At 47.8% G+C, this 14,919-nt stretch overlaps 1 protein-coding gene across 1 annotated transcript in view; it reads left to right on the top strand.

The window, feature by feature from the left end:
* Positions 1-14,919, top strand: part of LOC130486747 (beta-galactosidase-1-like protein 2) — a 61,079-nt gene that overhangs the window by 31,812 nt on the left and 14,348 nt on the right. Inside the window, exons 7-10 of the mRNA XM_056860013.1 lie at positions 1,605-1,686; positions 9,787-9,851; positions 12,062-12,146; positions 13,155-13,292. Of these exons, the coding sequence (XP_056715991.1) occupies positions 1,605-1,686; positions 9,787-9,851; positions 12,062-12,146; positions 13,155-13,292 (370 nt within the window). The remainder of the gene's footprint in view (positions 1-1,604; positions 1,687-9,786; positions 9,852-12,061; positions 12,147-13,154; positions 13,293-14,919) is intronic.

Raw genomic sequence — 14,919 nt, 5'->3', positions numbered from 1 at the left:
GTAATGTCGTGGCTTCGTATAATTAGGGCTGTCAACAGTTTAAAGGCCTGACTTGATTTATGTCTGTCTTAAACGTACAGAGAAGAAGAAAGAACTGTTCTGTGAAATGAAAACTATGTTAAAGAAAGAAAGAAAGTTTATAAGCGATGTGCTATGTCAGTCACTGTCCCAGAAGAGGCATTCCACCGTTCTCTCTTAGGCAGGCGGGAATGCCTCTTCTAAGCAGGCGCTGCTGTTTTTATAAGTGCATGTACTTAAAAAGCCTGCAGCCTCATTATCCGGAGTCGCGATTGCTAGCCTTGATTTCCGGCCACCGATCAATGTTTTCCCTGTAATCCCTTGAAATGTGTTTATTGCATGCATCGTCTGCTGTCAACGCTTTTCTTTAGCATTTCTGTTCATGAGTGTTTATTTCCACACACACACACACACACAGAGTTTATTTAGAAAATGTATATGCCACCTCTTTCAAGGCCAGCTCAAGCTGGCTCACAAAGTAAAATACTGCAATAAAACCATACAAACAGCATTAAAATGATTGATCAATAATAAGCAGCCGAAAAAGAAGCCAGAGCGTGAAATGACAGCTGGGGAAGTAAAATCAAAGGAAGCCTTGAACCAGAAACCTTGCTGTTTGAGTCTGGGACTGAATATAGTTGGGACTCTGTAAGCTTACATCCCATGCCCAGGAGATGAACAGGGGTGTGCTATATGGTCTCCAGTGATTGACAGCCAGTACCAAGCCTTCTGATTGGTTAGGATTGGGATTGATATCTCCTAGTCAACAAACCACGTGCAGCCTTTTTGGTTCTGGAAGTAGGGTTGCCAGCTCCTACCTGGCCTCCGGCAGGAGCCTCATCCATGCGGCGATGAGGGGCAGTTTCTCCTGCACGCACATGAGCACAAGTGGGGAGGGGCCGTGGCTCAGTGGTAGAGCATATGCTTGGCATGCAGAAGGTCCCAGGTTCAATCCCCGGCATCTCCAGTTAAAGGGACTAGGCAAGTAGGTGATGTGAAAGACCTCTGCCTGAGACCCTGGAGAGCCACTGCCGGTCTGAATAGAAATACCGACTTTGATGGACCAAGGGTCTGATTCAGTATAAGGCAGCTTCATGTGTTCAGGTGTGCACGGGACATTCTACCAATTTTCCTCCGAAAACTCTATGGAAACCATAGAGTTTCAGGGGAATTGCTAGAGTGTCACTGGCACTTCTGGGGTAATCCCGAAGTGCCGGCGGTGCAGCGTGCGTGCAGGTTGCCACCTCCCATCCCAGTTGGCCTACTTCGCTTGCCAGCCAGCAGAGGGGCAGTGGGCAGCCTGGTGAGTTGGCAGACAATTGTCCGCCCTCACTGGGCAAATGGGAACCCTACATGGAAGGCCCCCGGGACACAGCCAGGTACGCTGGTATTGGGTCCCTTGATGATGAGTACCAATGTGTATCTGTATCTGACAAAGGGAGCTTTGGCTCTTAAAAGCTCAAACCCTGAAAATCTTGTTGATCTCTAAGGTGCTGATGGACTCAAATCTTGCTCTTTTACTTCAGACCAAGATGGGTGCTTTCTGAAACTAGAGTACCAACGTGGTGATTCTTTCTTCCCCACAGGCCCTGATAAGCCGGGGGATTGTGGAGATGCTGATGACCTCAGACAATAAAGACGGGCTGTCCTCAGGCTTTGTGGAAGGAGGTACGTAGTACTATGGTGTATTGAGGTGGGGCAGGACAAGACGGGCCAAGCAATGGAGGTGGCAAACAGATTGGTTTGTGCCAGGGGTCCCCGACCTGCAGGCACATTTGAAATTGTGACACGGCATGGCGGGTGCAGCAGCAAAAGGGCTGCCACAAAATGGCTGCTGCAGGAGCCAGAGCCTGCCACAGAATGGATTGCCGCAGCTTACCTTCAGCAACACAGTGTAGGTCCTGGTGCTGTGGTGGCAGCTGCTGCCAAAGCAACATTAAAAAAATTCTGCACAGCCAATCAGAAGCCTTACAGGGCAAAAGCCCTATCTAGCCCCGCCCACTTCCTAAAAATGCTTGTTGGGCACCAGGAAAGGTATTTGCAGGCGCCATGGCTCCTACAGGCACCACGTTGGGGGGCCCTGGTTTATACACTGTGTCAGTCACATCTTTGTTAGAGTCTCTTTTTCCCCCCAGCACAATTAAAGGACCAAACTCCAGGAAAAAAGTATCGCTGATTCAGTATAAGGCAGCTTCATGTATTTATTTATGTGTTGCACACGTGATTTGTATTTTCTGATATGAGAAAATGGATTTATGTGAGTGTGTGATATTGGTGTATTATTTATTATTGTTATTTATTTGATTTTTAGGCTGCCTTTTCCTGGCCAAGGCCAGGCTCAGGGGGCTAACAAAACTCTAAACAATTTAAAACATTTCATGTAGTTAAATAGAATTTAACAATAAAACCTTAACATATCACTAAAACACTAGTGCTATAGCGGTATAACAAACTACATACTAATGCTATAGCGGTATAAGAAAAAATATAATAAACAATATAAATAGTATAACAAACTACACCCCGCTCAGTTTTACAGGCCCATAGATTATTAGAAAACGTACAACCTGTCTTTCTGCTTTGATACATTTGTTTATTTAATTGATTCACCCCATCTTTCTCCCCATAATGATTTGCATCATTCTCCTCCCTTCTATTTTATCCTTGCAACAACCCTGTGAGGTAGGTTAGGCTGAGAATATGTGACTGGCCCAAGGTCACCCAGTGAGCTTCCATGGCCCAAGTGGGGATTCGAAGCTGGGTCTTCCAGATACCAGTCCGACGCTCTTCATCACTACACTATGCTAAATATTTAAGCTGGTTTATTTTAAAAAATATAATTACAGACTACATGTAGTCGGCCTCCCTGTACGGTACAGGAATCCACACAGTCCCCCCTCCCTATTCCCCCAAAAGGGGCAACCTCTCTCTTTTAGCAAAGCCTGCATAGGTTTTAAAAAGCAAAAAGATGTGATTAATAACATCTTATCCAGAATGCAGGTCTTATCTGAAACGGTGGCTGGTTTTTAGCCAGAAAGCTGTAACACTTAAAACCTCTCAGGGTTAAGCCTAATGGTTAGAAATTGCTTTTTGTGTTTTAAAATCAAAAACAATTTTCCACCGGCGCAAGCCATTTACATTTTCTTAAACAACTCGCTGCTCCCTTCTCTTATTAAACTGGAGCTTAAAACCTGATGGTTTAATTAAAGTTGTGCACGCTGAAATTACAGGCTGGGAATTGCTTCTCCAGAAAGGGCCTGTAAATTAAGATGAGAGCTCGAAAGGGCAGTGGGTGGCATTATCTTGCTGCTTGTACCAAGCCTGGATCCCCTTGCCCTGACATAGTGCTTTCTGGCGGGCGCAGGAACGCCACGGTTCACCTGAAGCTCCTCCTGAAACTGTTTCCCAGCTCATTTCGAAGGAGAAGAAGAGTTGACTTTTATATGCTGATTTTCTCTACATTTTAAGGAGAATGGACCCGGCTTACAATCGCCTTCCCTTCCCCTCCCCACAACAGACACCTCGTGAGGTAGGTGGGGCTGAGAGAGTATGACTAGCCCAAAGGCACCCAGCTGGCTTCACTTGTAGGCGTGGGGAAACCAACCCGGTTCACCAGATTAGAGTCCGCCACTCATGTGGAGGAGTAGGGAATCAAACCCCGTTCTCCTCCCACTCACGTGGAGGAGGGGGGAATCAAACCTGGTTCTCCAGATTAGAGTCTGCCGCTCACATTGAGGAGGGAGGAATAAAACCTGGTTCTCCAGATTAGAGTCCGCCGCTCACATGGAGAAGAGAAATCAAACCCGGTTCTCCAGATTAGAGTCTGCTGCTCACGAGGAGGAGGAGAAGGGAATCAAACCTGGTTCTCCAGATTAGAGTCCGCCGCTCATAAGGAGGAAGAGAAGGGAATCAAACCCGGTTCTCCAGATTAGAGTCTACTGCTCTTAACCACTACACCACACTGGGTGAGGACAGCTCCAGCTAGCTGTGAAAAACATGTCTTTCAGAATTCAAGCCAGTCCACCATTCCTGGGAGAGTGGAACTGCATCCCCTCTCTCGTTCCAACTCAAAATACGGTTGGGAAATGCTGCCACCCTTTGGAGTCTCCCCGGTGCCCTCCTTTTCCTGTCTAGGGACCGCTGCCCTCCATCGGTTGCCCTAACACTGGCAGCGACCAATGGTCATAAAGTGTGAGGATGGACCTAGACTTTTTAAATTACAGAGGCCTGTCGTTGTGTGTCTAATTCACTCTTCTCTATTGAAGGATAGATGGACTCACATTCTAGCTGTATATAAAACAAACAAATTTTGTATTTAGACTTGGGTCCCATCCCCAAGATATCTCATTATGTATATGTAAATATTCCAAAATACAGAAAGATCTGAAATACGGACCACTTCTGGCCCCAAGCAGTCAGGATAAGGGATACTCAACCTGTACCTGCAGAGTGTGAAATTGTATGCCTTACAGTGCAATCCTAAGGAGAGTTACTCCAGTCTAAACCCATTCATGTCAATGGTCTTAGACTGGAGTAACTCTCTTTAGGATTAGATCATGATGGGTAGCCATGTTCTGTCTCTAGCAGTAGAAAAGAACAAGAGTCCAGTAGCACCTTAAAGACTAACAAAATTTCTGGCAGGGTATGAGCTTTCATGATCTGAAGAAGTGGGCTGTAGCTCACAAAAGCTCACACCCTGCCAGAAATTTGAACGTGCTACTGGACCCTCCCTCTTTTCTAGAGGCTTGACGGTCTGCATCAGATTAGCATTTGTGGGCCCCAGTCTCCCACTTATTTGCCAGGGAGCTTCCTTGCAAGCTAGATTTGTAAACCTCAAACAACCCTGATATGTACATATCGCGTGGGCCATCTGAAACCACAGCGCAGGTGACTTAGTGGGTCCCTGGCGAGCATCTAGGAGTCTCTTGCATTTCAGCAGATGTGTAGTGGTGAAGTGCGGTGGTTTGGAGCAATGGACTCTGATCTGGAGAACCGGGTTTGATTCCCCACTCCTCCACATGAACGGCAGATGTTAATCTGGTGAACTGGATTTGTTTCCCCGCTTCTACACACATGAAGCCAGCAGGGTGACCTTGGGCTAGTCACACTCTCTCAGCCCCACCTACCTCACAGGGTGTCTGTCGTGGGAAGGGAAGGTGATTGTAAGCTGTTTTGATTCTTCCTTAAGTGGTAGAGAAAGTCGGCATATAAAAAGCAACTCTTCTTCTCCTTCTCTTCCTCCTCCCTCCTCTTTCTCCTCCTCTCCTCTAGGGACCAGTCTGCCTGCTCCATCATTTTTTGCAGTGGCATTTTCCATCCTTGTCCACAAGGGGTCACTCTTTCCTTGCCAGTGGGAGAGCGGTGGGGGGGGGGAGATGAACGGGGGACCCTCTTTTCCACGCTCTGCCTCCTCCACTGTTTACTGCCTGTGAAGTTCTTCCTTGTTTGGAGTTGTCTTCTCCGGCGGGGCTCGCCTGACGTGCGCGCCTTGATACCAGCTCGAGCCGGGGATGTCACAACAATCTGCTCATTAGAGTCAACATGTCAAGTAATCAGGAGCGCAGAATAACGAGCGCTCTCTGAGCGATGCGGCAGCGGAGGCAAGGTGGCTGCGGGAACACGCCAAGAGCTGGGGGGGGGGATCGAACGCACAGTTGGAGGAGGGAAGAGGTTGTGGGGATGGGGTTCAGTGGGGAGAGGGGGGGGAACCTGCCGCAAATGGCTGGCTGGAGAAAGATGGGCAGGGGTCCGTGCCAGGGCTCTGCCTCTGCTGGCCTTTGGTTCTCTGGGGTTTGCATAGAGGGCCTCCTTCTTCTGCAAGGACCTGTGGGTCTACTGGGAACATTTTTTGGCATTTTGTTTTATCATGGGAACAGAGCACTCTTGGAAATTGATGTCTCCAATCAGCAGACGAGCATAGTAAAATTGTGGAACTCCCTGCCCCAGGATGTGGAGATGGTTGCCAACTTGGAAGGCTTTAAGAGGGGAGTGGACATGTTCATGGAGGAGGGGGCTATCCATGGCTACTAGTCAAAAAGGCTACTAGTCATGATGCATACCTATTCTCTCCAGGATCAGAGGAGCATGCCTATTATATTAGGTGCTGTGGAACACAGGCAGGATGAATGCTGCTGCAGTTGTCTTGTTTGTGGGCTTCCTAGAGGCACCTGGTTTGGCCACTGTGTGAACAGACTGCTGGACTTGATGGACCTTGGTCAGATCCAGCAGGGCCTTTCTTACGTTCTTATGAGCCCAAAGCCTGGAAACACAGTGGAGGCTGAGGTTGCCCAAGCAGAACCCCCAGTCTCTAGGGTCCCATCTGCAAGCAAGACAACGAGAGTTTGCAAGGCGTTGTTCATGTCTGTGCAGAAGGCAGAGTGGAGATCAGTGCCCCCCCCCCCACAGGACACTAGCACATAGACCTGTGGGTTGCTGGTTCTTGCCCTATTGGCTTTCGACCCAGCCTTTTTATTTTAAAGTCTCTTTGTGGTTCCACCTACCAGATAGGGGTTTGGGTTTGACCTTGCTGCATACGTGTGAGATTGCTTTGCCTAGTCAGACAATTGGTGGTGGTGGAAAGTGCTGCCGAGTCACAGTCGACTTATGGTGACCCCGTAGGGTTTTCAAGGTAAGAAATGAACAGAGGTGGTTTTGCCATTGCCCACCTCTGTGCCACGACCCTGGACTTCCTTGGTGGTCTCCCATCCAAGTTCTAACTGGGGCTGACCCTGCTTAGCTTCCAAGATCAGATGAGATTGGGCTATACCATGCTGCCTTCCCTCCCTGAAGAAGTACTATTAGAGTGATATATAACAAATCAGTGGGTTATAGATCAAATCGCGCCTGAACTGACCCTAGAAGCTAAAATCACTAAACCAAGGCTGTCGTACTTTGGTCCTATTATGAGAAGACAAAGAGGCACTGGAAAAGACAGTCATGCTAGGAAAAGTTGAGGGCAGCAGGAAAAGAGGAAGACCCAACAAGAGATGGATTGACTCTATAAAGGAAGCCACAGCCCTCAATTTGCAAGATCTGAGCAAGGCTGTCAAAGATAGGACATTTTGGAGGACACTGATTCATTGGGTCGCCGTGAGTCGGAAGCGACTTGACATCACTTAACACACACATATAACCTTGCTCCCGGACATTTTGTGGTTGGTTCTGCCTCCAGCAGGAGCCATTTTGTGATTGAGGCCCCCGCCCTCTGTTAGAATTCCAAAAGCTCCCGCAGGCTCAAAAACACTGGAGAGCCCTGCTCTAGCAGGAGCCAGAATCCTTGTCTCCGGTTCTGTGTCGGGCAGCCTTTCTTTGTTCTGATCATCCAAGGCAGAAGCTTGCAGCTAGTTGTTAGTATACCGGCTCCATCATTTGTCGGGACGTCTGGTTAGGGGAGCGTAGGCTTTAAACGGTGAGAGGTGGCCGGTTTATTCCTCGCTTTAGGCCACGGACCTTCCTGAGCAGATTTCGTGATTTGCATGAGCCACTGCTGTGGGCCGGCAGCTAAAATGAGGAGGCTCTTCCAGCGTAACTTGAGCTTCTTTTGGACTACTTTGGCATGCATCCTTTTTTATCTCAGTATCCCTAATTGCTATGCAAGTGCTAATTAATCCTTCTGGTACATCCCCCTGAAAGCAGGGCTTGTAACACTGAGCATTTTAAGCTAGAAATGTGACCTCTAGCTTTTTCACAATGTATTGTGAGGATTGGGCACCACAATTTAAAAAAGATGTAGACAAGCTGGAACATATCCAAAGGAGGTCAACAAAGATGGTGAGGGGTCTGGAGACCAAGTCCTATGAGGAAAGGTTGAAGGAGCTGGGTATATTTAGCCTGAAGAGAAGACTGAGAGGGGATACAATAAACATCTTCAAGTGCTTGAAGAGCTGTCATATAAAGGATGGTGCCAAGTTGTTTTCTGTTGCCCCAGATGGTCGGACCAGAACCAACGGATTGAAATTAAATCAAAAGAGTTTCCATCTAGACATTAGGAAGAATTTTCTAACAGAGCGATTCCTCAGTGGAACAGGCTTCCTCGGGAGGTGGTAAGCTCTCCTTCCCTGGAGGCTTTTAAGAAGAAGCTAGATGGCCATCTGTCAGCAATGCTGATTCTATGACCTTAGGCAGATGATGAGAGGGAGGGCATCTTGGCCATCTTGAGTAGGCGTCACTGGGGGTGTTGGGTGGGGGGAGGTAGTTGTGAATTTCCTGCATTGCGCAGGGGGTGGGACTAGATGACCCTGGTGGTCCCAAGTCTATGATTCTATAGGTACACTAGAGGAGTGAACTGGATTTAAGATTTTTCACTCCCAGGGAATCTTGGGTACTGTAGTTTTGGGCAGGAGGTTGCGATGCAGGAGGGAGGCCTAAGAGGTCAAATCTAACACATGGCCCAACTTGGTCAGATCCTTCAGGCAAATAGTTCCAAGTGGGTAGCCGTGTTGGCCTGCAGTAGAAGAGCAAGATTTGAGTCCAGCAGCGCCTAAAGACCAACAAGATCTCCAGGGTATAAGCTTTCGAGAATCAGCACTCTCAAAAAGTCAGAGAGCTCTGATTCCCGAAAGCTTGTGCCCTGGAAATCTCATCTTTAAGGTGCTACTGGACATGAATCCTACGCTTCAGGCAAATTGCATTTCATGCTTGGTAGCATCTCCAGCAGGGAGTTTTCCTGGGCTTCATTGCGTAATAGCTTGCAAGTGTGACTCTTAACACCAGTGACTTTCCTCTCTCCTCAAATGCAAGGCGGTTTTACCCAGTCAGTTCATACAGTCATCTTCTAGTCCCCGAGTGATGTGCATGCAGGCAGGAATCGGGCTTGAGGTGCAGGAGAAAGTGAGGGCTGTAATAACAGTCCCTAACGCCAGTTGCCAATGAATTGGGCTGAGTGGAGCATGAAGGTATGGATTACCTTTTGTACTTGTGAAGCTGCCTTCTGCCAAGCTCAGTATTACCTGTTCTGACTGGCAGCAGCTCTCTAGGGTGCCAGGCAGAAAAGGATCTTGCACACTACTAGATATGGCAAGCCCGTTAACTGGAGATGCTGGGGATTGAACCTGGGAACTTCTGCATGCAAAGAACAGGCTCCACTATAGAGCCATGTCTACTCTGTGAAATTTAATCAGGGCATTTAATGCCTTTATTTAATGTATTTAATCAGGGCATTTAATGTGTTTAATGACTAGCATTTTTTGGTCAGACTGTTTTAATGTTATTTATGGGTAGGTTTTATATGACAGTTTGTAATTGCCTTCGGCCGCAAACAGTGAAGTTTATTGTATTGTCTCGTATCGTGAAATAAATTTCTTGACCTTTTTCTTTGTGTGGGACGGGACATTGAAACCATCAAACATGCACTGATATGTTGCCCATTCTACCACAAAGTTAGATCAAAGCTTATTTCCCCCTTGCTTGGTAAATTCCCTGAAGAGTCAGTTGAGCTTTTGGCAAAGAAGCTCCTATTAGGAGAAGACCCTCAGCTTACACTCCAAACTGCCAAGTTCTGTTCTGTTGCTATTAAAAATACACAGAACTTTATTAGAGAACGATCGTTAGAATATTTTACAATATTATCAAATTTGAGGTGATAATTTTAATCAGGGGTTGTTTTTATTGATCTTACACCTTTATTTGCACGGGCAGTCTGTGATTCTGCGGTTCAAAACTATTGAGTCTGAAAATTTTGATGTGTTGGCATGTGATTGGTCAGTTGACCGTATTAATAAAATTTGTCTTGATTTGACCTTTTCTCTCTCCCCCCCCCCCCTTCAACAGCTCTTTCCACTGTGAACTTTCAGAAGCTGGAACCGGGTATCTTGGTCTATCTCAATACAGTACAGGTAAGGAGGAAGTATTCCAAGGGAAAACGTGTCCCAAAGGGACCCATCAGTCTTCCATGGCAGAGCGGGGATTCAAACCTGGGTCTTGCAGGTCCCAATCCAGCTCTGTGACCACTGTATCACAGTGTAAGTAAAGTTGGGAGGCCGAAATGCAGAACCCCCTCCCCTTTTTGAGAAATTGTAGGGGCTTTTGCCGTGTCTCTGTCTCTCATATCCCTGTTCCCCCTATCAGTAAAAACGGGGAGAGCGTTTTTTCTCTGAAGAAGACAAACTGCATAAAGAAGCCAGAGCATCTGGCATGTGAAAAGAGACGTGAAATCGATCTCTCTGAAAGGGAGTTTTCACCATTGTGTTGTGTTCAGACGTGACCAGGGAATGGGATGGAGGATCGGGAAGCTGGTGGAGGTGGTGGTGGTTTTGATATGCCTACTTTCTCTACCACTTAAGGAAGAATCAAACCGGCTTATCATCACCTTCCCTTCCCCTCCCCAAAACAGACAGGTAGGTGAGGTAGGTGGGGTTGAGAGTGTGTGACTAGCCCAAGGTCACCCAGATGGCTTCATGTGTAGGATTGGGAAACCACCTTGGTTTACCAGATTAGCATCTGCCGCTCATGTGGAGGAGTGGGTTATCAAACCTGGTTCTCCAGCCAGAGTCCACTGCTCCAAATCACCACTCTTAACCACTACACCACTTTCCCTAGCATGATTGTCTTTTCCAGTGACTCTTGTCTTCTCATAATGTGACCAAAGTATGACAGCCTCAGTTTAGTCATTTTAGCTTCTAGGGTCAGTTCAGGCTTGATTTGATCTATAACCCACTGATTTGTTTTTTTGAGAATTTTTTTTTGGCGGTCCAGGGTATTCATAACACTCTCCTCCAACACGTTTCAAAGGAATCTGCTTTCTTCCTACCGGCTTTCTTCATTGTCCAGCTTTCATACCTATACATAGTAACAGGGAACACGATGGCATGAATTAACTTGATCTTGGTGGCCAGTGACACATCCTTACACTTAAGAATCTTTTCTAGCTCCTTCATGGCTGCCCTTCCATGCCCTTCCTAAACCATGGCTGGTACAGGATCAACAAAAGCAAACCAGCACCTACCTCATCCTAGGGTTGCAGCTCTTTTCTTCCTTTGCTTGGCATGGAGCCGTGCCCTGATACAGCGGCAGGAGAAAAACGGCTTTTGTCGGAGCACAGACCGCTGGCCTGTTCACGGTAGATTGGCTCTGTCACAAAACCACCAGCGAGGCATGATTAAACGATTCCCCTTGCCCGAGTCGCATCTGCAGAACGAGGTCGGCGTTCATCTATCCATTTTAGTGCTTAACATATCTGAAGGGCTGGTAATTCCTTTTCTAATACAGAGGGATCGATTAAGCAATTAAAGGGGAGAAGACTTGGCAGGAGGAAGCCGAACAATGCCGCTTCGGTTTCCTGGCAAGTAGGCTCTTCGTAGCCGTGGAGCGTTGGCATCTCCCCTTTTTAGGTACATTTGTACGTACATATGTAAATGCCATCAAGTCACAGCCAATTTATGGCGACCCCAGGAAAGGGCTTTCAAGGCAAGTGAGAAGCAGAAGCTGTTTGCCCTTGTCTTCTATGTAGAGTCGTCCCTGTTGGTCTCCCATCAAAGTGCCAACCCTGCTTAGCTTCTGAGATTGGGCTGTACCGTGCCACCTTCCCTCCCTGGGTACTTTCAGGTGGTTCTTAAATTTGATTTTCTCAACTGTGGTTGAGTTTGCAATTTTGGTTGTGTCATGGTAACACTTGGGGCTGGCTTCAGTTCTGCTTCTCGATTTCTGATTGGTTCTGCAGCCTGAATCCTATTGCATTGTTCATTGAATGTCTCGTCCTGTCAATTGTATCGACTCGCTCTGTGTAATCCGCATTGAGTCCAAGCGAGGGAGGCGGACTACAAATAATGTAAATAAGAAATAAATCCTGGAGGGGTTTTTTTTGCCATCTTCTGGGCGTGGAGTAGGGGTCACTGGGGGTGTTGGGGGGGAGGTAGTTGTGAATTTCTTGCATTGTGCAGATGGTTGGACTAGATGTTCCTGGTGGTCCTTTCCAACTCTGGGCTTCTATGAAATGTTCCCACCCTGGGTGCTGTTTCTGGCGTAAAAGCCTTGGTTATTTTTTGTGACATCTGAATATGCCCTGAGATTGTACCCCCCCTTAATCCTTGTATGTTGCTTTTTACAGCAGAGAAAGCCGATGATGGTGATGGAATATTGGACTGGATGGTTTGATACTTGGGGCGGCCCTCATAACATCTTTGACGCCGACGGTGAGCCGCCATTCTGTCATGCTTCTCCTTTGATACTTTTCCTCTTATTGCTGCCGCTGCACCCTCCAGTTCCCTCTCCCGTCCTCTGCCACAGAACCTTTGCCACCTTGTGGGATGGAACAGCCCGTACGGTCTCCCTAGCACTGCCTTGTTTTGATGCAGAGTAGAGTGGATCCCGAGGGAAGTCGGTTTCAGGTAGCCGGCTCAAGGTTGATTCAGCCTTCCATCCTTCCGAGGTCGGTAAGATTAGTACCCAACTTGCTGGGGGTAAAGGGAAGATGACTGGGGAAGGCACTGGCAAACCCCCCCGTAAACAAAGTCTGCCTAGTAAACGTCGGTGTGTGACGTCATCCCATGGGTCAGGAATGACCCGGTGCTTGCACAGGGGACCTTTACCTTTAATGCCTGAATATTTAAAATTGTCCTTTGCTTATGGCTCGGACAGAGATGCCCACCTCCTGCCCTTGCTCCCAATTTCCACTCAGATATGGATGCTTTGAATGAGTAGGGGAGGCAGGATCGTTTCCAAGAAGACGCTGAATGGATTATCTGCACTAATTATTTTGTCTAAGTGCAGGCCCGTCGAGTGAGAGCCAGCACGGTGTAGTGGTTTGGAGCGGTGGACTCTGATCTGGAGAACCGGGTTTGATTTCCCACTCCACATGAGCAGTGGAGGCTAATCCGGTGAACTGGATTAGTTTCCCCACACCTACAAACGAAGCCAGCTGGGTGACCTTGGGCTAGTCACAGCTCTCTAAGCCTCACCTACCTCACAGTGTGTCTGTTGCTGGGAGGGGAAGGGAAGGAGATTGTAAGCCGGTTTGATTCTTCCTCAAGTGATAAGAAAGTCTTCTTATCACCGTGCGTGGAAAATGCCCTCGAAGATGGGCTGCGTTGCAAATGGAAATCTCCGCAGACCTGAGTTCTTTGTTCTGTAATTACACATCACAGCAGTCACTGGCGGCGAGGCTTTCTAAATCCCTCTTTGGGCTTCCCTTCCCTGCACAGAGATGGTGAACACAGTCGAGCAAATCCTCAAGTCGGGAGCCTCGATCAACCTCTACATGTTCCACGGGGGGACAAACTTTGGCTTCATGAACGGCGCTCTGCATTTCGAAGAATACAAGGCAGACGTCACCAGCTACGGTAAGGATGCGTCGGCTGGCTTGGATGTGGGAGGGCACAAGAGGCTGACTCGCAGGCGGGGCGAGAGTTCGTATCATCCGACCAAAACCACCAGGAAAGCAAAGGAGGCTGCCTGCTGTTCTGGACCCCTTGCAGTTGTTATTTGATAGGACCTGCTCCTCCCAATATGATATATTTACCTAGCTTTTTAATTTATATATTGTAGGTATTACGTTTAGATGCATATGTATTATGTTTTATGATTGTTAGGCACTCTGAGCCCGGCTTCAGCTGGGACATACCCAGGATATTATTATTAATATTAATATTAAAGATGCGGCATAGAAATTCTGAATAAATAACTGATAGGTTGTTCCCTTGACAAATTGAAATGGAGTTAGGGGAGGGCAACGGGGACTGGAAAGCAAGTCCTGCCAGAAAAGGTTGAAGGAACTTGGGTGTGCTGATTCCAGAGAAAGAATAATTAATGTGGGGATGGGGCAGTTCATGTTTTTCAAACACGTGAAGGGTTATAACATGGAAGAGCACAAAAGCTTGTTTGCCTGAGTTATAAAAAAATGTGTTTTGGCTCGGGGGCTTAAAAGAAAGCGAAGTAGGTGCCAGGCGAGCCTCAAGGGGGAGAGGTTTTCCTGAGGCGAGGTACCACCACAAAAAAAGCACTGCCTCTAGTCACCACACATCTCCTTTCTGAAGGCAGGGCAACAGGGAGCAGGGGTTGAGAGAAGGATCTTCAGCTGAATACTGGGATTTCCTCTTGGGGAGAGAAGCTCAGAATGGAACGTGTGTCCTGGAGGAGCAAGACCCGAGTCCCGTAGCACCTTAAAGACCCACAAGACTTACCTTTTTAGAACCAAAGCTCCCTTCCTTAAGCTGAAGAAGGAACTTTTGATTCTCGAAAGCTACGCTGGAAATCAAGTTGGGTCTCTAAGGTGCAGCTGGGCTCGAATCGAGCTCTTCTACTGCAGACCGACACAGATACCCACCTGAAAGTGTCCTAGAGGGGCATTCGCTCAGTGGAGGTCTTCAAGTAGAGGCCAGCTGGCCACCCATTGGTTTTAGGATTTAGGAGCTCCTGTGTCGAGCAGGGGGCTAGGAGTGCACAGCCCGTAACTCCCTTTCCAGCTCTAGGACTCGCTTTCGTTGCCCTCACCGGGGGGGGGGGGATCTGCAAAACACCTTGCTCAGATTGCACGTTTTAATCCCGGCATTGAGACGTTCAGATCACTGGGGGGAAGCTCCAGAGCGAATTGAGATTTTCTGCTGAGTCGTGGTCCTTGCTTTAAAAAAAAATGATTTGAATTTTTAGCGACGTAGTTAAAATGTGTGTCTGCATGTAGGTTCTGTGGATTCCCCCCCCCCCCCAGGAAAGCAGTAGGGACGTTTCAAGGGAATTGCCAATTAAATAATAATTGCACCTCGCCGCCCTTCCCTCCTCTTTCATCTTGCCTGCTTACAGGTGCAGCCTCCGCATTTGTTTGCTCATACAGAACACCACAGCATGAGTCCTAGAAAGAAATGGTTGCTGGAAGTCTTGGCAGATAGGGAAACCTACAACCTCCTGTAAAGATCGCAGGGGGGAACATGCATAAGTCTGGGGTGGGGCATCTAGGGCCTGGTTTCCCCTCCC

This window comes from Euleptes europaea, chromosome 14 (assembly GCF_029931775.1).
Source record: "Euleptes europaea isolate rEulEur1 chromosome 14, rEulEur1.hap1, whole genome shotgun sequence".
Classification (NCBI taxonomy): Eukaryota; Metazoa; Chordata; class Lepidosauria; order Squamata; family Sphaerodactylidae; genus Euleptes; species Euleptes europaea.
The sequence above is the reverse complement of the archived record's forward strand: the minus strand, read 5'-3'. Positions and strand labels throughout refer to the sequence as shown.